This window comes from Colossoma macropomum, unplaced genomic scaffold (assembly GCF_904425465.1).
Source record: "Colossoma macropomum unplaced genomic scaffold, Colossoma_macropomum, whole genome shotgun sequence".
Classification (NCBI taxonomy): Eukaryota; Metazoa; Chordata; class Actinopteri; order Characiformes; family Serrasalmidae; genus Colossoma; species Colossoma macropomum.
This window is the reverse complement of record NW_023494797.1, coordinates 5,447,015-5,470,938: the sequence shown is the minus strand read 5'-3', so window position 1 is coordinate 5,470,938 and position 23,924 is coordinate 5,447,015. Positions and strand designations below refer to the sequence as shown.

Sequence of the window (23,924 nt, the reverse complement as noted above, 5' to 3'; positions counted from 1 at the left end):
GAGAGTGAAGACAAGGTATTTGTAATATACTTTTAAAAAAAACAAAAAAACAAACAATCCGTTTCCCCCAACATGACAAGAGTAACTCCATCATACTTTGCAAGGGAACGACCCAATTACACTGAATACCTTCTTAAAACAAAATACCCAGAAAAACTGACACCACACTCTTTGAGAATGGAACAATTGCTCTAGCAGACAGAGACAAGCGAACCTGCAAAAGAGTAACATTAAAACCAAAAGCCACTGATCAAATTAAAAACAACTACAGAAAAGCCGCGCCAATGTTGAGGAATGCATAATGAGATTAGGCAGAGGGAGACATTTAAAACAAACCCACAGACATAATCTCGATCATCACCCACAAGCATTTTTTTTTTTTTTACTGGCCATTCCTTTTGAAGTTGGTCTAATAGCGAAAGAATGTTAAAAAGTTCTGTCGAAGCACCAAAGAAAACAAAAATGGATCCTCCTCTTCTCAGCTACGTTTTGCACATTCACTTCATGAGGGCTCAAATGACTGAAAAAACAGGATACAATCAATCCATTCGCACAAAAAGAAGAAATAATTCTTCTAGTGGTGAGTCCCAGAGGAAGGAGAGTTCTTGGTCTTACACATGTAAAGCAGTTACATTTATACATCTATTCATACGAGTTCATAAATTCTATTTTCAAATGTTGCTTCAAAAATCTCTTCTTTTTTTTCTTGTTATGACTGAAGGGATGGAGGAAATATGGAAAAAACAAGGAAAAAAAAAAAAACAAGAAAGTAATGGCAATGATGTTGTTAAAAAGGGTTTTTGTTTTGCCTTTTCTGTCTTTATTACTTCATGTCCAAGTGCAGAAGTCCACACTTGTGTCTCAGTCAGGAGGCAGCAGGTCATGCAGACGAAAGCGGTCACGAACATGTGGTCGCACATCCTCATTCTGGAGGTGAAGAACATAACACAATGCACTCAATATAATAGTATAACCAAGTTATAGTTAATGGCTGTTTTCCAACCTTCTGCATCAATATCAAGTACTTATTTGAAAATATATTGAAAATGAAATATGTTGAGCTTCGAGTATTGAATATTCTCACTTTAAAATAATCTATCCAATAATGACATCTAAAACACGTTTCACTTTAATGATTAAATGGAAAAACCATTTAACATTAACCATTTGTAATAGCAGAGAAAACAGCGTTTTGGTCTTTATGACCACGTTTTTTTTAAGGCACTTAAAAACTGCTTTTGTTTCTTTCTGCACTAGATGACCAGCTTGCTAGCCAGAACGCTCTTACTTATTCTTGTTTATTCTTTCATTAATATAGCTGAGAGCATGATAGCAGTAGGAGAAGCATTAGGACTGTGCTGGGAGATTAAGACATTATCACCTGAAGCTGAAGACAGCTTCTTATTCATATTTTCTGTTTAGATGGTGCATGTTCTAGAATATAAGGTGGAATAATAAAATAAAAAAAAAAACAAAAACACACAACATGAAAAAGATGCAGGCTAATAGGAAAACCAAGTTTAACTTTGTCATTATCACCTCAAATTAGAAAACTCAAATTAAAACAGGAAGTAAGGAACAGAGTTTCAAACAGCCCTACCTCAAACTACTGCTGGGATATTACCATGGCTTTAATGAGAACGGAAGACATGACCGATACGAAGAAGGCTAATAATGTATCGCTGTTTTGCGTGACTTTATCTGAGATTATCTTGCTCTCTTTAGACGCATTGCTACTGTGTGCTACTGGTGACTTGCTCTTTCCTGTCAGCCTGATAAAAACTGATACGCTGAACCGTGTGCTTTCATAAAAACAGGTTCTAGTTATTTTGATTGCATTTCTGTTTTTAGATATTTTAATTATATTTTATTTTTAGAATATTTGCTGCAGCTTGTGTTACACACTACACTCTCTATAAAGATGTGTGACAAACATAATAAAGAAGTCAATAGGAACTGACATACCAACTCAACCAGCTTCTCCAGGAAAGGAACCAGCTTGAGAAGCTCGTTGTCGTTCTTGTCCACAAACCAGCTCTCAATTGGTATGCCATTGGACAGCTGAGATTAACAGACACGATGATAAATGTGGTTAGTTTTGACAAAATAATGTAGCCCACTGAAAAGTAATAAGCAAAAACTTTCTGCAGTTTGTTGCCTCACGGAAAAGTGTGTCCTAATGTTTCCAACCAAAAAGAAAGAGTGATGTTCAAAAAGCGTTAGTGCATACGTTATAAAACATTATTTGGTTAGAATTGAAGATAATCAGTTCTAACATTCTAACACTGCTGCAACTGAATCTTCACATTTAGATCATTTTTACATCCCTACTGAATAGTCACACAGTTATTGTTACACCTGGATTTTGTTTCAGAACAATTAGGCAACATGCACTCTTATTTAATGATTTATAAAGAAATCATTCTCTATAAATATTTCTTTATATGTAAAATGCTGGACCAGTTAGAATTCCAATGTATTTCTTGCATAGGGCCAAAAACAGGTTTTAACTTAGAATACAATGAGCTGAACTGTTGAGTGAGTGGAAAGTTTTCTCCCCATTAACTTTCTCACCTGATAAGCAAAGGCTTGCGGTGAGTTGTCAATAATGATGGTCTTTGACAGGTCTCTCCCAAGAATATTCAGATCCTTGATGTAATTCCCTTGTACACAGACACAATGTTCCCGAAATAACCTATGCCTAAAATCAAGTTGGACACGCACAGACAAAAAGAGAGGGGAAAGAAACGATTCAGTTGCAACAATGACACCAGGACGAGAATAAATAATGCAGACAAACCAAAGAGTTGACACCTGAAGATCACCTAGATTCTCTATGTGGTGGCGCCCAACACCCCCTCTAACCCAAACCTAACCCTGCACTGTAATCAAAGCCACTAGAGCAACCCAGCAACTAGCACGGAAGCCCAAAGGCAGGATTCCATTACTAACTAATACTTTAAGGCTAAAGGAGTCCAAAGTCTGATCAAAAGAGATAGCATGTTAGTGTTTATTTGGGTATAAAGAAAATAAGTTGCACTTGGGCCAGCACCGCAAAACAGTATTGTTCATACCTCAATAAAACAAGCAGTTACCAAACAGTAACATACAGCTAACAGCAATAAGAGTTTTCTAGAATATGGATGTTCAGTACTGGGATTGAAATGAAAACAACTGGTGTTTTTAGGAAAATTTCTCAGTTACATCAACAAACAAGACAAATTACTCTTTGGCAAAAGTACCCACAACTCAAACTATGTACAGTCCTCAACTGATGTTGCACGCTGCTGCCATATTGTTGGTGAACACAGCGATGACAGTGGCTACTTAATAAAGCATCCTGACAGATAAAATATCGCCCTGCTGTGCTGCATGGTTCACGACTGTAGTAACAACAGTAAGAGAAAATAACACGGTAAGCTTTTACAGCATCCTGGCTGTCTAATATCTTGATGAGAAAGAGGCTGTAGAGCTGAGCCAGCAAAGGAGAAATCTTTGCATAGCAAGAATAAACAGGAAAAACTTCTAGCCATCACCCTTAAGCTTGCTCCATTTATTCTCATTACTGTCACAAATATTACAAAATTTACATTACATTTTCTCATTATATTGTCACAAAAATGACATGAATTAATTCTGTAGTTTTGATCATTTTCGAGTGACACTGGTTGACAACTGACTTACATAATCTAACTATTAATGGCTAGATTTCTTATGCTTTAGCTAGACAATGAATGCAGTTGAGAGAATCCCAGAATTAAGCTAACACTGGTTAACCCCATCGAATGCAGACAGGTAGCTATTACTTACTTTTGTGATCACAACAATGTTTGATGCTGATGTTGATCGTACAAAAGACAATATCGCTGCTCCTTCTGCAGATACTAACAGATTTGTATGCTTTCAGCTTCTGCGATGTGTAGGCTAATTCAGTATTTAAAAGGTAAATATACATGTCTGGATGTTATTTTGGGCATAACCAGGACTCAGAGATAAGTTATAAGTTATTGGTTTGGTAAGGATCAACATCTCTGATCAAACTGAATTTTTCTTCACATCTTGATCGGGAAGATGTGATGCTCATACACATTATGTCGATGCTGATTCTGGGTTTTGCACATACTATCAATACACATGCTTTTGGAAATAACACCGAACAGATGAGAGACAAGAAGAAAAGAAGAACTCCACCAACCTGACCAACTGTTTCTTCGGATCGAGAATGTTCAGCAACTTATCTGCGTAAACTTTCTTTGAGGCAGTAAAAAGAATGATCTATAAGGGGGGAAAAAAAGATATCCTATGAGGACCATATGTATCCTTTGAACATATTAAATGTTTTAGCAATTTAATAACCAAGCACTGAATAAGGGAGCAAGACTGACAGTTACCTCATAAATTTGAGACATACGTTCGAGAAATTCTCTGAAGAATGGCCTCAATCGTACATAAACCTGAGCGGTTGGGAGGGAAGAAAAAGAGAATCATATAATTAGCTTCTATACATGTGTGCAACAATTTCCACTAGGAAAAGGAAAAAATCTGTCTGGTTATCTGACCCAGCCGTTAACAAAGAGGAACACATAAAACAGCCGACAATATAAAAGTGTAATGAATCCTAACCGGATCTCACTCTTGACTTGATTTTGACTGCAGCTTCCTAAGCTTCACTTTCACAGTGATGCTTTGGCTCCCTCTTGTGGAGTCAAACTGTACTCACTGTATTCACATACAAGCAGAGGAGCTGACTTACAGCTTTGTCCCTGTACTGCTTCTACTCTGGAAATTCTCATCAGCTAATCAATCTCCCCATCACGTCCGCTGCACCCACCTGGTATATGACATCTTGGAAAAGTACAGGAAAAGTCAGTGCTGCATCTTCCAGCTCGTTCAAGCTGCAATGGACTAGAGTTTCATCCTTTAGAGAAACAAACAAGAGAGTCGCAATTATAGTGTAAAACAAATCATATTTAAATAAGGTGAATGATTATGGCTCTGAGCCCAAAATAGAATAGCAGAGTATGTATTTTTATGGATGTTTATTCATAATTAACTTACAGATGAGCACTTACCAGATCTAGGACGAGAGAGAACTCCGGTGTGCTGCGCGTCTTTAAAGGGAGAGCAGGTTTTCGGGTTAGCTGCTCTTCAGTCAGTGGAGGAACATGCTTGATGAAGAAATACCTACAGAGCAAATCACCAAAATACTTAATATACTCCAAAATAACATACTCCAGCCAGGGGATACCTGGTATATCTGCTTCACATAACTACAGAGAGCAAGTCATAGTGGGTTATATTTTTCCTATGGATCAGAATACATTTTACCCAACACTAGTAATTTAAATACGTGCCAAAAATATATCACAAAAAATACTCATGATTTTTTATTGATTCGCCTTTATTTAACTATTCCCTTTGTACAATTATTGCCATCTATGGTTAGTTCTAAAAGAGAAAAGACCGCACTTAATTATAGGCTATACAAATACATCACCAAGAAACTACACACATACATGCATACATACATACAATATAGATTAAAATGAAGAATGCAGAGGCACATTCAGATGAAACTAAGAAATTTCTGATACTTGAGAACTCTCCAGTAGTGTGTGAAAAGGAACAACCCTGTCCAGAAGAAGGGTGCCAGTTCGCAAACAAACAAATGTGGAACAACACTGCAAGTTAACAGTCTTACATGTTGCCGATGGAGAATACAATTATCATTGCAAAAAATAAACAATTAGATCATTTACATTACTCACCCCATACCTAGTTATGCTAAAAGAAAAGATGGGATACTGAAAGAAAAGATGGGATGAGAGTTTTTTTTTAAAAAATGAATGTCGGTGTGTGACAAAATATCTAGATGGTGATTACTCAATGATTACAGAAAAAAAAAGAAAAAAAAAAAGAAGGAAAAATCCCACACTCATGATTTGAGGCTGATCAAACACTTATAGTCTACTCAGTATTTTTGATGAGTTCTGGAGATTTGAGGATTTGGAGATCTCTCTGGTGCAAATGTGTAACTGAGCACAACACATGAAAAATCATTTTGTAGCGTTGCTTGTGTTTCGGATCCCTTTTCAAGTGGATGGTTAGATGATTGCAAGTGTGTTGAAAGAGTATTCAAAGACAACTCAGTCAAAACTTGGTGAAGGACGTGTCTTCCGATGATGTAAGTGAATGACCTACTATGGTCATCATATCAGTATGATGTTGATTTTGCATGAGAGACCTAAAACATCAAGCTGGACTTGCCACCTCTAACTTTTTTAAATTATTACCTCAGGCTTTACAGCGCAAACACACCATATTTTGGCATGTTTTCCCCCCTCCTGACTCAGTAATGCTACTTCATGCAATTTTAATCAAAAACAAAAAAACAAAAACACAAACAGCTTTAAACTGACTATAAATAGTTCTGAATACAAAGCCAGGGTCACATGGTCAAATTAAGAACTAATTAACTGCAGCAAGTCACAATCTTGATTAACTCACCATTAATCATGCAGCTCTGATAAGCTATTGGCTGTTAGTCACGTGGGTGAAGTCTAGGACTGGACTCGAATATTCAACTAGTCGGTTTTTAATTTTGGGATTAGGATTTCGGAAGTGCTGGAATTCGAGAAGAGCACCAAAGATTCATGCTTATGCCAGTGAATTCTGTAGAGGTGACGCACCTCCATCTCTCCTGCATCCAGCGTAGCTATGCAGTGACTGACGCCTACATCATTACCCCAGTAACCCATACAGACAGGCTGGTGATGTCTGGACACACAAATCTGATCTGTGTGGACAGTCGTCTCAAAAAATCTGATTTGAGAAACAAATCCGATTTTCCTGCAGTCCAATCATAGTCTAAGAGAGGTTAGCGGGCCTGAAAGACGGAGTAAAGCCATGCTGTACTCGCCGCATCTTTCTGCAAGGAAAGCAGCTAGCCTGGAGATTTGGATTTTACAGCGGATGAAGCCACGGATATGCTTTCAGCACAGGCGTAACCAGGCTTTCGGAAATTCAGACGGGGGGACAGCCCTAGTGAAAAAGATATTGTGCCTCGGGATTTTGATGTAATACAATACTAGTGACTAACTTGACAATAATTGCTTAAACTCAAGACAGATGGCAAAACAAATACTGACACAAAGCACAGGCAGTGTCTAGTGCAGTTGTACTCACGGGTCAAACACCTCCCAATCCTCTTCACATGAGGCATCAATAGGAACACTGGCAGGGACCTCCACATACCCAGCGCCTGGTGGTGATCCAGGGGCTAAGACAGAAAAATGGAGAGAAAGTGTGTGTATTTTTTTTTTATTTCATAAAATGTGTGATGAAGTAATAAAACTTCTACTAGATAGTAAACATGACTTAGCAAGATTAGGGGAATGCAGTATGACTGTATTACCCTTAACTTCACAAATTACACCCCAATATGTTTTCTCTGAGTATACCATGGGTATTGACAGTACTTCTAGAGCACTGAACAACAGCATATCAGATCTGAACCAATTGTAGAGAGCCTAGAAATAACATTTAAATGTCCCTTATATCAGACATGCATGCAGGATTTAGAAAAAGAACAGGAATAAAAGATATCATCGCAGATGCAAGTTGGATAACTGAAAAAGCAAAAGTAATTCAAGAAAGAAGTGTAGTTTGTAGAATTTTTTGTTTGTTTTACTTAATGTTTTTTTTCATTCTGCATTTCTCAGTTTTCTGTATTTTATGCTGAAGACTAAGTTTATGAAAGTCCAACACATGCACAACGTGGTGCATTCAGTTTCCACGTCATGACAGAAAATGAACAACCTTGGCAAAGGAGTATGCAAAAGACTGCATTCCATCACCATACTTGTTCCAAGACTGGAGGAAGATGACCAAAGATTCAAGATTGCTGGAAGAAACATCAATTACTATCGATACATGGACGACAGCATACACAGCGAAAAGTCAGCGAGACCTGAAGGCCTTTATAAGGACAGTTAAAGAACAGAGTGAAAAGGTGGGTATTCAGCTCAATATGACAAAAACAAAAGGTTATGACAATGGGAAAAACTGCTAAGTTAACAACTGACAGCTTTGGCTTACTTGGACCAATGATAAACAACAAAGGATCCAGCAGTCAAAAAATACAACACAGCTTGGCACTTAGCAGAATAAAGATGACAGAGCTTCAAATGTAATGATTTGTCTACAAAGATCAGAATTGTCCAGGCTATGGTCTTTTCTGTGTTTTTTTATGGATGTGAAAGCTGGACAATTTAAAAGGCAGTACATGAAAAATTGATACGCTTAAGTCCAAACAAATGGATCATTGACCAGATCAAGCCTCATCTCTCACTCAAAGCCCGGATAATCAAACTGAAGCAATCTTATTTTGGACAGTATGAAAAGAACCAATTCTGTTGAAAAGACAATTATACTTGGAACAGTTGAAGGTGAAAGAAGAAGAGGACAGCCAGCAACAAGATGGATGGATACAATCAGAGGAATCATAAACAAACCATTAGGAAGCCTGAAGACCCAAACAGAAGACAAGATATTCTGGAAAAACACCATCTATATGGTTGTCAGAACCTACTTGACAGCACTTAATACACAACTACCAGTGAAGAGCAACTGCATAAATTGCATGGTTATATGCAGTAGACTGGATGTTATGCCACTCTAATTTTACTAATTAATTTTATTACTTAAGATATGTTTTTGCCGTATCGCCCAACCTTAGTCCTGTGCTGTTCCAGCAGACAAGGGGTGGGTCTCAATGAGCTCGCTAGTTCAGTAGTTAGGATTCTGCCCAGGGAACCAGCCATTTTCTAGGGTGTTTCACTGTCAAAATTTCGTTCCATGCACCATAAAAACCAGTGAGCATCGACTGTTCACTATGCTCCCTGAACGGAAATAGCATCACACCTGCAGCTCAACTTTCAAAAAGTTTTAAAATGGAGGACGAATACTGTAGGTTACCTCAGTTGCCTCTTCACCTGGACAAAAAAAAGAAAAAAAAAAAAAACAACTGAAAACTGAAAAAAATACTACCAACAATAAATAATTTTGGTCTAGCAAGACTACTACCTACAAAATACTTATACTATATTTAGCGTAATACAACGTATTTCACAAGTATTACACATTAAAGTATCCTGCTGCTAACAGGCTATAGCTGAAAGGCTAACTAGGCCTGTTTGGAAATATTCTGTTACAGATTTTAATCTTAAATCTTTAGAGGAAGCATCAGATATCAAGTTTATTCAATTATCAGCTGACTGTGTTTTAGCTACAGCTGCTATGAATTGTTAAGGTGAACCACGGTTAGCTTGACACTTGCAAAGCAGAATCAGTATTTTATCCTAGTGGTATTAATCACCTGAAGGGAGGCTTTTTTTAATTAAACACTGCTGTACGTTAATGGCACATGGTTGTATCTGGTGTCAGTGTAAACAAAATGATAGGTCTTCATGAAATGACTGAATATTCATTCTACAATCAACAGTATGGCTAAAGCACAGCACAGTGAGTAAGCTTCCCAGTCGATGTTGCTGGTAGTGTCACATGTAATTGAGCCATCTGTGTCCCAGTGATCCCATCTCCAGGGACAGCCAATGCCCAAATTCATATTTCCTATGTAGTGAATCACTACATATAGAAGTAGTGAGCGATTACAGACACAGTCAAGGTCTTCAGCAAAACAGCATCAAGACATTCTTCTCTACCTGTGAGGGGTGGTAGATCAGCATGAGCCACTTCCTCCTCTTCCTCTTCTGTCTGTGTGTAGCTGGGGGGCGGGAGTCTCATGGCTGCGGAGGGCATTGCAGTGGGGCACAGCGGAACATATGTGGCAGTGCTGGTGGGAGTCTCCTCCACCTGTTCCATATCTAGCTGTTTTACTATCTCCTCCGCTTCCACGGCCTGGCCCGGTGAGTCTGAACCAGACACAACTAACAGAGAGACAGACAGAGATTTTAATTGTTTCCCCCACTAAAAGACAAGACACTGAAAGCTAGTCTAAACTGTGAGTATAGCTAAATACAACCAACTGTTCATAGTTTAGAATGGATGCAGGCTTGAAGGCTCACCGTTTTTGTTTGCTGGTGAGAAATAGTTGAAGACGGGAGAAAAGATAGTCCCCAGCAAAGTGGTGCGGGGAGGACTGCTCATTGCATCCCCAGCCTCTTCAAACTTCCCATTAGGCTTTACCGGCTTACTCGTGTCATGGTTCCTGGCTTCTGTGGGTCAGCGTTTTACTTGTTAGCTGCATTAGCCTTGTAGCTCAAGTGCAAAAGTAAAGAAACAAATTTTATGCTAATCTATCACTTTTAATGGCAGTACCAGTCTGTGTTTGTGCACTGAACAGAACCAGTTCTCAAACAGTGAGTGTTCACAACTCACCACCATCGATGGAGCACCTCCTGCGGACCCGGCTGACGCTCTTTCTGGATGGGATGGCACTGGATGGGGTGGAGGTGATGAGGTCACAGGTCAAACGACTTCTCTTGGTTGGGTTCTCCTGCTCCACCTGAGCAAAACATAGGTAGACAAGGACTTCAAAACTGCAGTCAAGTACAAGGACTAAAACTCTGTGTTGTGCTAGCGTCATGAAAATGTGGGACAGCATTTTTTTGAATAAAAGTTTGTTTTTTTTTTATTTTAAAAATCTAAATCTTTCGTCACTTTAAAAGAAATCTAAGTGCAAGCCATCGTACAAAAGAAAACTATAAATTATTATTTTGTATATATATATTTAGCTTACTACTATCTGTATAAAAGCATTTGGTTTAAATAGATCATAACATAAACCTTGTAAATATCCAAGGTCTGAATACTTGAATGTTTTTATAAATTATAATTTTTTTATTTATTTTTTACTGTGGCAATAATTCAGCAGAATTTTCAAGTACATAGAAAACTGTCAGTTTCATTTCATTCGTCATTGTCAGACTGTACATCTCAGTCTACATGTTAATGTAATGGCTATTGTAGTGGCCATCGCATAAATGGTATTACTTACACTTGTACTACTAATAAGGGTAAAATTACAGTTGGCTCATTAGTCAAGTGTTCAATATGAGCTTCTAAGTAAGTGCCAAGAAATGCTGATTAAACAAACCGTGGTTCAACAACATTCTACAGATTTCAGGGGCTTGGATGAGGAACCTCATAAATGTTTTACACCAATTTTTCTAAAGTGATATTATTTGCTGTTGAAAATGGCCTTGAAAGTGGAAAGACTACTTAAAGAATCACAAACTCTTGCTAGGACAGGAGTCTGAATCCTGCTAACGAAACAGCTATCCATGGCCGAGTGCGCATACAGCCAAACACACACTTCTCTGTAGCCCACACACTGCCTATGCTGCTGCCTTTCTAATTACACGTGAAGTTCAATCCACAGCCTTTTCTCCATGCTCCGACAGTCATCCCAGAGTGAACCACACCTACAAAAGATCCAACTTTACTTTTCATTAGTGCGTTTTTTTTTAAGCAGTAAGGTAAACATTAGTACAAAAATAATTTAATTTACAATTTATTTTATTTATCCATTATTATTATTATTGTTACTATTTCAAAACAAATTTTATGGTAAACACTGAAAGTGTCTGTTGTTCATCTGGTGTGTTTTGTGGTATGCGTATTATATACCAAAATAACAAATGTACTATTCATCTACTCTGGTTTGAGAAGTGTCATTTTTAGATTTGTGACTGCTGTTTTCACAAATATCTTTTACCACAGGTACTTTGCTAACTCAAAGTTACCATGACACACGACACATGACCTCTGAATGAATGCTAGCTCCCCCGAAGAGCCAAAGAGCACTTGGGTAGGCTACCTTCTTCCAAATACACTTCATATTAAAAACTGATTACATTATGGACAGCATGTGGACTATTTCTACAGGCTTTCAAAGCCCGTTTTCCACTCAGTATAAACAGATGGGACTAAAACAATTCCCACAGAACCCTACACCCCTGCAAAAGCCCTAGTATACGCACAGCCAGCTGCAAGCTTGTTTAAACCAACCATACCTAGTGTGATTATGCAAGCAGTGTGGAACCACAGCTAAAATTAGACCACTACTGCACTCCTCAGACAAGCAACAGCATTCCTCCATGCGTTTCTGGGAGAATACGACACCAGGTCCTGACAAACCCTGAATTTACATCTCAAATCCAGACATGGTGCTAAATCAAGACTGATACTGAGGAGGAGGGAGAGGAGGGCATAGGGTAGAAGAGAGAGACACTGGTGTAATAGTGTTCTGGAACAAAACCAGTCCTGGACTAACACTGCACTACATAAAGTTTTATTACTAAGTTTTATTTTAGGACTGCAATGAATATGTGACAAAATTTGATACATTTTTAAAAATGTATGATCTATTTGATAAATACTGGACTCTTCCAGTGAACGGAGGTCTTCACCCACACTGAGAGGTCTTCACCCACACTAATGAAGCACATTAGATATTGCTGTTAAGACTCCATTCCTAACTGTTGTAGAGCTCAATCTGTTGAGGCGATAATATTGGCCTTATTCTTTCAGTGCAGTCTGAGTAAATTTCTTACCGCTCCACATTGCTAACCAGCTAGTATGCTCTCCGTTGCATTTAATTCAGAAAATAAATGACAGTGATCTGGTGTCTGGATACTTTTGGACACACAGTTTAAGTGAAGATCGGAATTCTTGTGACTTACATTAAACCAATTCAGTTGAACATTTGGAAAAAAATAAACCAGTCTGAGGAGTCATAGGACACAGATCAAGACTCTTCATATCATACATATAATCTACCACAATTAAAACAAGCACAGAAATGAAGCTTTTTACTTCTTCTGTAAACTCTGCTAAACACTGTGATTTTTGTGTTTTCTGTTTGTCCTCCAAATTTAAAGAAGCTGTTTTCTGAGCTGATGAGTGATGAGTATATCAAGATTAAGCACCTATGCTTGTTTCGTGAAAGGGAATTCCACAGACTGAAAGTCACAAGGATTAATTCATGCAAAATTTTAGAAAACTGAATTTTAGAAACAGTGAAATTCCCCTTGAACATGGCCCAATAAACTGTCTACCTCTTAAAAAAAAAAACAAAAAAAAAAAACGAACATTAAAACTATTAATAATAATAATAATATTAACAACATTAACAACAACAACAACAACAACAATAATAATAATAATAAGACCATACAATATTTAACGACTCACAGGAATCTTCAGCCTACAGAGGAAAGGAAAGAGCTGCTGGTTTTTACCTTTAAGGCATCGTTATGGATGAAGTTCTTGAGGGTGGACAGAAGGCCCTTTCCTCGGACGGTGCACTCTTCCTCGTTTGGGTGTCTGCGTTTGGTCCGGGCCGGTTGAGGGGCGTGGGCGGTGTTCGGCCGCTGAGATGCCTTGCGCATTCTCAGCCTCATATTGTTAACAGTCACATGTAAGACTGAGAAAAGACAGAACAAAGGCAGTCAGCTCTACACACTATAGACAGTCAATTCTTTTTTCATGTAATTCAACATTATTTGTTTTTTCATTGTATGTCGGATCTGTGTTTTGTGAAAGTATATGCGTTCTTAATTTATATTGCCATCTATTGCTGCTTTGGCTTGTAAAAGTGAACATGAACTTTTTTCACCCACTGTGAAAGCAATTAAAATAGAAATCCAAATATGTGAAAACGAAACCAACTTTACTGTTGAAGAAACATGGCCACATTTTAGTTCTAACTTTCCTATAAAATTAAATGCTATATGTGTGAGTAGAGTAAATAGTGACCACAAGTCACTAAAGAAGCAATCTCCCTTAGAATTGCTGGTAAAAGACGCGAACGTTTTCCAAATTAAAAACTTCAAATCTAAACGATTAACACAAATGGCATATTCATCACTGAAAACAGTGAAATTTAACCAAAAGGTGATGAGTTTGCATGTATGCAAAATAACTGCAGTGTTTCAACAGCAAAGTTTGCAAACAATCAGCACTAATCAAAACTCACTCCAGCAGTTCTGCTGCCTCCCAGCTCTAATTAGAATTAGAACATTGTGCAACAACATGATTACAGTCATCAAGGCCAAAAATACTGTGAGAACAGCAAATCGTGAACCCAGCATCATGAATCAAATCATGAACTGAGTGCAATGTTATTCTCCTAATGATGACTATTAATAATGACCATCACGTTATTAGTCCACACTGGCATTAATTCCTAATGCACATGGACTTAGGACTACTGCAAGTGTGATCTAGAGAATGCATCAACGCAAGCTGACGACAAAAGACATTCACAATGCTCTTGAACATGGCATTACTATCTAGATTGTTCTCTCCCTGTCGCTCTCTCTCTCTCATGCACACACAGTGAGTAAATGACTCATACTTTCTTTGATGTATTTAAAGGAGTCACAGCGTTCAGAGCTTGAGAGGACATCACTTCAGCCAAGATGTGTGGCTAAAGACATCTGGATGCATTCAAGACACCATTTCCTCCAGCACAATTGCGAAAGGACAGCAACATTAATTATAGCCTAGCGCTCTATCAACAACACACTCACAACTTCAAGGTCCAGCTCAAAATGAACAATTAGAAACACACCAACACTGACACACAGCCTGACCTGGCACTCAAGCACTTAGAGGCAATAATGCCAGTACTGTGATACTGATGTATTCTTACATAACTTTGTGATGTTTCACCAATAAGCTAACGTCATAAAGTTGTACAACCCGGGACAGCATGATTTTCTAACCATAATTCATTCAGGTTCAACAACAAGTCACTACAACTTACGGACAGACTTGTGCCCAGTTAAAATAACCAAGTTGCTGCAGTAACAGCCCCAAGAGGCAGTTAGAGACCATGGCATTGGATGGTAAAGTAGAGACCATGGCACTGGACGGTAAAGTGATACTGACACTTCCGCTCCATTCTTACTAAACTAATCACAGCTTCGTGGCCAAATTAAAGATGACAAATTACAATCACAACATTTACTAAACTGCATCTTTATTCTGTTTTATTTCACAAGGATTAAGCCTCAACTTACACACTTTCACTGTGTTCTGAATAATAACAGAAGGAAAAAAATGCTTTGAGGAACATCACTGATTATGTGTCCAGAAGAATTAGTAAATGTACTTAGAGAGATAATACTACTTCAACTACCACTACCAAAAATAACTCCGTAGCAGACAAGGTAGCATATAACAGTAGCATGAGTTAAAGTTTGTTAATAGATGGTAAAGCAAAAGGGGGAAAAAAAAAAGTTTTCTAATAGAGAAATAAAAACAACATCAATGCAAACAAAAGCTGTTTAATATATAGGGTAAGATATTTTTAATTCAGGTTTCAGATTTCTAACAAACATGAAAATGATTGTTAGAGTGTTCGATTAATCAGAAATAGTCTAAAAAGGCCTGCAACTATGCAGATTCAACAGGTTGTGAAACAGCATTGCTGTTGTTGGTTCTGTAATCCAATTGGAGAGGTTTTTCTTTGTTGGGTGTCAAAAACACAAAGTACTAATTTCCATGAGTATGAGTATTCATTTCAAGTATATTTTATATATATATATATATATATATATATATATATATAGAAAAGAAAGAAAGAGGAAAAAACACTCTGAAAAGCTTTCTGCTTATGCTCCCCACTCCAGCACTGTTACATAAAATGTGTTCCAACATGTCCAAGTCCTGTCCAGTTGCCTGCCAAAGTCAGCCTTGACTGTACCGTCCCCCTATCCACAGCTTCCACCACAAACGAAACGAAACTCAATCACACGACAAGTTTCTGAACAGTGTGTGAAGCACTCATAAAAGCATGAGACACACCTACAACTGCTCTTATTCACTAAACAGAGGCTGTCAGATTCTAAGAGGATAAACCCCCCCCAAAAAAAACTTCCCATCATAAGACCCTAGAAACGTTAAACTGCTAAGCATTTGCGTGGGTTCACAAGAGATACAGTCTGAAGTTGTGAAGTGTATGCAGGCCTATGTACCAAAAATCATCCTGGAAATCTACCTGCATCTAGTGCCTTTGAAAAAGCATGAGCAATCTTTGCTAGAGAGCTGCTTTTGAATGACTACAGATGTCATAAAAAGGCAGTGTGGAGGAGGTGTTATTCACAAACCAACGGCAGGGGTTTTGTGGTCAAAAACTTCTAATACTCAACCAAAAATATCCTCAAAAGTATTTTCTTTCAAGAGCTAAACCAAAACTAACACTACAGCATTCGAGTCGTGGTGATCTTCTCTAAACATAGCTAAAAATGAGAGTGTGTTGTATGACCCTGTGAGTGAAGGCTGAGAGTTGGGATCATCAGAGGTTGCTTATTGTCTGGTGGCCCTAGCTAAAACACATTACAACACAAAGCGATTCATATTCTGACCACTTGAAATGCAGAGCCAAGGAGATCACTTTTTTTTGCCTTTTTTTATTCCCTTTCCAACAAATCACCAGACCAAGTGAATTGTCACACATTTACAAATATTTATCATATCAATAACAAAACAACTACTTTTTATTTGGGTTGGGTAACATCTAAAATACTTAGCACAATGCTTTTTTGTTAGACAAACAGCTTAGATTTACTTTCTCTGTTAACTTTACCTGACAGGAAAATCTTGAATTAAAATACTTAATTACTTAATATTTTTGGTAATAAACTGTTTCAAAATAAAATGTGAAAGTGGCTGCAAACACGTGCATTCTTGAGATTCTGCTGGTGTGGGTTCATGGCTGTTCCTTTTCTTTTAACAACGTACACAAAGCCATACTATAAGAAACTTCAGACTGCTAAACGTGTGAGTGAGTGTGTTTCAGAGGTTTACAAGTCAATTCAAGTCCAAGTCGAGTCTCTGGGGTGTAAGATGAGTTTCCAGTCTTTAACAAAGACTTTTTTTTTGAGTTGCTTTATTTTGGCATTGTGTCATATAAAAGTAAACCTGAAGTCCTAATTTAATCATTATTTTAATCAATCAAGTCAGTCAACATGCGACCTAAGTCTCTTAGTCAACATCAACTCAATATCAACTGATATTTCTATAATTTAGTCAATCCTGAGAGCTGATTAGTGACAAACCATGTGAGCCATATTTCACCTGAGGTCCTAGAATGTAACTGCTGCACCAATCAAGGTGGAACGGGAAAGTCTGAACAAGAAGCTGGTGAACAGGACAAAAACCTTCAGCTTCGTTGTATCTATTTCACTAATAAACACTTTTCCTTTAGTACATTAGGCTATGACATATTTGGCTGCAAACTCACAGTGTGAACATGTAGAGCTGTATTTAACGTGGTTTGTTGTCAAAGCTTTGAGGATTCATTTCTGTTAGTATGTTAGCATCCAAGCACTGATCTTAGATTAGCTTACACAGCAGTAGCTTCAGGACCTATGGCTTTGGCAGGGACTGAAAATAAAAAGATGCGTAACTACAAAAAATATTTCAGTGCTATTAGCCTTTTCAGTACATTTAAAATCTGTTCATGAAGCAGGAGGACTTATGTAGCTGTGCCCGTTGCGTAGGCTCTGGTTATTTCAATGGTTACACCAGCATGAGGTACCAGACTGTTACTGCTGCACCATTTAAGGTGGAAATTAAAGTAAAATTTAGTAAAATTTGAACAAGAAGCTAGCAAAAAAGAAGCTGACTCCAGCTGCTGAAAGAGTTGAAGGCATGAAAAAAGTTACAAGAATACAGCTGATATCACTCATCCCCTTGAGATTTACTGTTACATTTTGCATCACAATGTATTGTTACACCCCTAATGAAAAACAAATATTATCCAACCTGCCCACTCCAACAGTGTCTCAGGCTCGGGCAGAGAAACTGGTTGTCTTTTGAAGCAGCAAAAATATCCAACCATAACAGGCTCGTTTTCTATTTACTGGTTAATGAGGTCTACAAAAGTTGAATCCTGTAAACTACATATTTCAAGGTTAAATATATCTGGTCTTTGCAAAGAATTATAGTCATAACTAAAACAATGGGCATCATGTTGCAATTACTCACTCCCTTTACTCACCCATAAACCAACAAGCTAACTTGCATTCTCCTTTAGGGGACAGAGACACTTCAGGAAAAATACATTACAAAACATAAGAAAAGACTCATAAAAACATACTGTTAATTAATCAAGATAAGCATTAAACAAGAACTTATTTATTTTGTATACACTGATCATTAGGCCTCTTTGATTCGTGATTGCAGTTAAAAAGTTATTTGAATAAATAAACAAACAAAAATCCCCAAACAGGCCCACTCACCCGCCCACCCTATATTCAGAAAGTCATTACATCCTGTTTCCACAACACAGTGACTTAAATAGCACTGGGTATTGGCAGGTATTGCATGATACCAAACACATTACAGCCTTTGAAATATGATGCCCATATGGTTCTTTTACTTCTTAAAACACATTAATTAGATCAAAAAACTTATGACTGGATGCTACTCAAGAGCACAACAAACTCTGCCTGACAGACTTTGCCCTTGAGAAATGGGGGAGGTGGTGGGGGGGGGCTCACCCTATACCATAACCCAGGCAGAAATTTGAGGACAGCTGTTTAGGAAGACACAAAACACAGTTCACACTTGAGAACTACTTCCATGTTGAGAATCATCACTATTTATTGCTATAAATAAATAAAAGTTATGGTTATAAATAAAAGACGAACAAAATAGTAACCTATCAATTACAGTTACATAAGAAATTCCTCAGAGCTCTTATATTTGTGGGTCTAGTGTCCTAGAATACCCTACACCAGGGCTCGCCCCAACAGCATTTTACAGCCTTTGAAAACTCATTGATATTTCTACTTGAATACATGTTCTCAAAATCAACTTAAAAAAAAAATCAGAATTATTAAAGTTTTGGGTTTTTTTTTTTCAGTCATCTATCTGACAAAACAAATATTCTTCCACTTTAATTAATGTTTCAGTTCACCGGCTGTGCGCCACATAGACTTTCTGTCTCTTAAAACAAGAGAGATATAAAAGCCAATTTTTTTAAACTCATGTGAATGCAGCACAAGTTCATAGAAATTTCCACTTTCTAAAGTATTCTAAACTATATTTAATAATTTACAAAAAAAATATGATAATCTTGGTGTTTTAGCAGCAGAGCAGCTCCTACACTGTACTAACAGGGTGCAGAGGAGACTCTGATCAATTCAAGCGATCTTTATTGTCATTCCTCTATATATCTTATATACACACCAGGCAATAAATATATGGAACAATAAGTACACATGACAATGGGTATTTATTGACAGGACAACAAAGATTCACCAAAAAAAAAATTATACATACATACATATTATATATTATACACACACACACACACACAATATATATATATATATATATATATATATATATATATATATATACACACACACACACATATACATATATAGATAGATAGATAGAGAGAGAGAGAGAGAGAGAGATATGCTGTGTTTGTGTTATCTAGTATTTATTGTATTTATATTTATTGATACAGCAGTAAAAACATGTGATAGTAATTCTTTTGCAATAAACAATTATGCTGTTTATACTGCCAGGTTTATAAAAATCTGCTGTAAAACTACTTAATTTGAAAAGAAAAGGAGGAAAAAAAGAGCTAATGTTGCTGTCTTAAGCAGTTACATGCTGGAACTGAGTCTGAGGCTGTGTGAATTGGACGCATGGCAGGACTCTGATAAGGATCACTACACTTACAGATTTGGGAAAATGTTGTTTATCCTCCAAAGTATACTGGCCTTTTATCAAAAATTTTGCACTGAGCATTTCTTTGTCATCAGATAATTTAAGCTCCCGCAGTGATTTCTTTCTGAGGCATCTGTGTTTTTTGTTTTAGTAGTCACATGGAAAGCAATTCAGTTTCTTGTGCTGTGGCAAGTTTATGCCCGAGATGATTTTATGACATAAATGATTTATAATGATTGTATGATGTGATCTAAACGAAACAAGCTTTCATCTATTTATCTAAAGGCCTCTGCTGATAAATTTATTATATCAACCAATGTTTGTGACTTAAAAAAGACAATGGTAAGAATACTAAATAGACAAAGACTGTCAGAATAAACAAAGACAATTTAACAAACAAGTACTCGAGTTTTCAAACACTACACTGTACTAAATAATATACTGTACTTTACTATTTTCCTCTGCTTTTTTAGTACTTGACACCACTGATAAATAATTGATGACTTGAATCAAGTATGTGAGATGAGAGGGAAAGCGCTAAACTGTGACGTGCAAACTGGGACTGGAAAACAAAAAGCTGTGACATTATGAACACCTCCTTGTTTCTACACTCATTGTCCATTTTCTCCAGCAGCACTGCTGTGTCTGATCCACTCAGACCAGCGCAACACACAGTGACACACCACAAACCACTTCAGTGTTACTGCAGCGCTGAGAATGATCCACCCAAATAGTACCTGCTCTGTGAGGGTCCATGGGGGTCCTGACCACTGAAGAATAGGGTAAAAGGGTGCTAACAAAGTATGCAGAGAAACAGATGGACTACAGTCTGTAATAGTAGAACTACAAAGTGCACCTATATAGTAAGTGGAGCTGATAAAATGGACAATGAGTGTAGAAACAAGGACAATATTGAGAAACAAGTCATAATGTTATGCCTGATTGGTGTATATATGTGTATGTGTGTAATGAGTGAAAATAAAAATGTGTAATGAGTGAAAAAGGGTGTTAATGCATCTGATAGAGAAACACTATGTCTAAAAGTTTATAGACACTTGTTCATCCAACGTTTTTCCAAAATCAAAAGGTTATTAATTAGGGATGGACCAATACAAGAACTGTGGACTGATGCACATTTCCAGTATTTTCTGTCAATGCCAATATAAAAAGTGGGACTAAATTGTACCAGGAACATCATTACGAAGAAAAAAAACATTTATTTCTGTAGGGTTACAAATACAGTAAAATGAATAAAATTCAGACATTTTAGCACAGTAGTCCAGCATCGTCTAAACGTGCTGCTCTTATGGAGTACAATAAATACATAATCAAATATCACTTTGAAATCTGCCAAATCTAAATGTCTGTCCAACACTGATACTTTTACCTTTTTTAATTATCGGCCAGTACTGATATGAGGATTTGACTGCAGTCGGCCACAATATCATTAGTGAGGTCAGACACTTATGTTGAATTATTTGTTCTAGATCACAAACTCAACCCAAAAGTACTGGATGGAGCTTCATCACTCCAGAGAACACAGCTCCACAGCCCAGTGCTGGGGGCCTTATTCCCCTCTAGCTGATGCATGGCATTGAGCATGGTGACCTTAGCCTCATGTGTGGCAGTTCCAGAGTGTCCCATTCCACTGGCAGTGCCTTACAACGGATATTATACAAACTGTGCACTTGAACGCCTGTATCAGCAATGAGTGCACGATTACAAGGGGTGTCTGGAAACTCTGGACATCGAGCTGAGCGTTACCCCTGCATTACACGGCCTTTCTGCCTGCGTAAAAAGCCACGGATGAGGGAAAACGTGAGAGTAATATCAACTTCTAAATGTTCGTTTGCGAGTGAATTAACGTTATGCATCTAACTGTTAGACCGGTATATCAACGCTTCCACTTGCCAGAAGAGAATTTCTCAGACAGCTAGCGTTGGCTAACCGCTGGCTAGCAGAGCACATTCAATTCCAAGGTGGGCGGGAAATACCTGAAGAGAAAGATAGCTAGCAACTTTATCACGGCTAGCTCGCATTCTGCCTTAAAATAAAAGTGAAATGATAAGCAAGGCTAAAAAAATTAATATCTCCATAACCCAAACAATTTACTAGTGACATTAATGTTATGTCAACAGAATGTGGCTCTACAGCTATGTGACCGGTTAGCTAGCTAACCTACCATTTGCCCAGGTTCATCTGGCTCATCTCTACATTAGTTAGCGGACAAGCAAAAATACAATGGAACCTATACGGGTTCAGGGGGCCCTAACACGTTAGAAAGACATGCTGCCTGCACACGACTTAATTAACTAGCTACATTAGCTACGAACTACATTTAACCAATTCTCTACGGGCATGTTCCTTTCATTACTGATACAGCACTTGTTGACTAGCTCGCTACAAATATACAACTTTAACACGATTCAGGCTCGTGAACGTAGCTTACTTCAGCCAGCCAAGACACTGAGCAGACCTAACCAGCTAGCTCCTAAAATATGCACAGTTTGCCCGCAATCTGTTTCGTAGCTGTTTACTGGCTTACAAACTACTTGCTAACGCAACCACTGGTCCTACAGACAGCTCTGGTGAACAACTTGAGTCTCCTGCGTTCAATTTAACATCACCCGTAAAAGAAGACTAAGGTTCCAAGTACAGCCAACAAATATGGTAACAGTCACTCTTACCATTTTCTCCCTAGCACAGCGGGGCTGGCTGACTATGTCCTGTTCCTCTGGGCGGGCGCAAAGATTTTGAGAGGGCCGCACCGGGTAGCAACAGTCGTTAGCTTGCTAGCTAGCTAGCTAGCTGGCTAACGTGTAGACAGAGTAGGTGAAGCGTTATCTATGAAACTACAGCTACACGACCCAGAACTTACCCTGTCTGAGCAGCTCAGCCCGGTTACCGTTACTGCCTTCAGTAAAGCAATGTCCTACTCGTGAACGAATTGCTCTTTTGAACCGGTTCCTTTCAATGAATCGGTCGAAATGATTCACGTTCAATTGAATCAAACTTTTTTTTGTATGATGTGCACAATGTTAACGCCAGTGGACACTTCTGACAAAACTCGAATAACATTTTAAACTCTTAAAACAGCATACGATAATATTAAAACAGTCAAGACCTCAGAAATAGCTAACATTTGTGTGCTAAACTGTATCTGGTCATCTGTACTCTTATGTGCCATGGTTTTTATATTCCTGATTTAATAGTAGCAAGGTTAGCGACATCACTCAGTCACTGTCATAGCATAGTTAGAAAATAATAATGTTAAAGATGAATTACTAACAAATTATATACGGCGAACACTAAAATGTCGACTTGAGCAGTGAATTAGTGAATCGTTGAATATGACTCGGTTCACCGAAACGGACTGCTCTAGGGAACCGACTCGATAAACTGCATCGAACTTCATCGCTACACGAGCCACATGCCAACAACACACACAAGGAACACAGCGACAAACTCACCAAACACCGCCGTCGGGAACCACGAAAGCGAGCCGCTTTGTTAAGGGCCGGATCTCGGTGGCTGTTGCGGGGGGGAGCCGCTGTCCCTGGCCTCCCGTGTTTTTTTGTTATCGTTTTCAAATCAGTTTGATGCCACTCGGCGCTGCGCCTCTGGTCGCCATTTCCCGCCTCCTTAACCCACACACTCAGCCACAGAATACCCGGATGCAACAGCGATCAACGCATGCGCTCACCCGCTCAGACCCCCACACCCCCTTCATGTTTTTTATCAGCAAAACAGTAGCCGATATTAGCTCAGCGCAAGACCACCCGGCTTCAAATTAAAACATTTACAAATATCACATTTTAACACATGTAACGTACATGTTACTACAAGACATATGCATTTAGGCACTGTAACGTTATATCTAAAAGAAATACATTTACGCGATTTACATTAACATTAACTGTTGTCTTTGTACGTCTCTCTTAAATATAAACGTCTGAAAGCAAAGTCTGTGCAAAATATGATTTAAAGCTTTTACACAGCGGTTTGAGAAAATGTTCTCTTTCACCGTGACACACACACAACAAAAATAGAAATGACACGGCGGAGCTGCAGTGAGGAAGAGGGGGGGGACACGTCTCGGTCGTCATGGCAATGCTCGGTTTAGGAAAGCTTGGCTGTGTACTGGTAGTGAATGAAGGAGGCGAATTTCAATTGTTCATGTTTACTACAGAAAATCACGGGGTGTGGGG

The 23,924-nt window shown here is 38.1% G+C and overlaps 1 protein-coding gene across 4 annotated transcripts; it reads right to left on the bottom strand.

Annotated features, from left to right (window-relative positions):
• Positions 1-808: 808 nt before the first annotated feature.
• On the bottom strand, positions 809-23,401 carry ctdspl2b (CTD (carboxy-terminal domain, RNA polymerase II, polypeptide A) small phosphatase like 2b). Of its 4 annotated transcripts, none has more exons than XM_036584115.1 (13): positions 23,187-23,401; positions 13,263-13,447; positions 10,399-10,525; positions 10,086-10,232; positions 9,723-9,947; positions 7,186-7,279; positions 5,073-5,184; positions 4,832-4,918; positions 4,392-4,454; positions 4,196-4,275; positions 2,575-2,701; positions 1,966-2,061; positions 809-927 (listed from the first exon to the last, which is right to left on the bottom strand). In XM_036584115.1, exons 2-13 carry the CDS (start codon positions 13,422-13,424, stop codon positions 862-864), a joined length of 1,386 nt encoding a protein of 461 aa, XP_036440008.1. In that variant the 5' UTR covers positions 13,425-13,447; positions 23,187-23,401; the 3' UTR covers positions 809-861. The 4 variants fall into 4 exon arrangements, with proteins under 4 accessions (XP_036440008.1, XP_036440005.1, XP_036440006.1 ...); XM_036584112.1 differs by having other exon boundaries at positions 10,086-10,235; positions 23,187-23,400; XM_036584113.1 differs by lacking the exon at positions 23,187-23,401 and adding an exon at positions 22,595-22,674 and having other exon boundaries at positions 10,086-10,235.
• Positions 23,402-23,924: the final 523 nt, after the last annotated feature.

Excerpts from the sequence above, each read along its gene's own strand:
- ctdspl2b (XM_036584112.1), bottom strand. The coding sequence starts at position 13,424 with ATGAGGCTGAGAATGCGCAAGGCATCTCAGCGGCCGAACACCGCCCAC. Across the intron at positions 5,185-7,185 it reads GATTGGGAGGTGTTTGACCC|GTATTTCTTCATCAAGCATG; the intron begins GTGAGTACAACT and ends TTTGCTCTGTAG. Across the intron at positions 2,062-2,574 it reads CGCAAGCCTTTGCTTATCAG|CTGTCCAATGGCATACCAAT; the intron begins GTGAGAAAGTTA and ends TGTTAATCTCAG.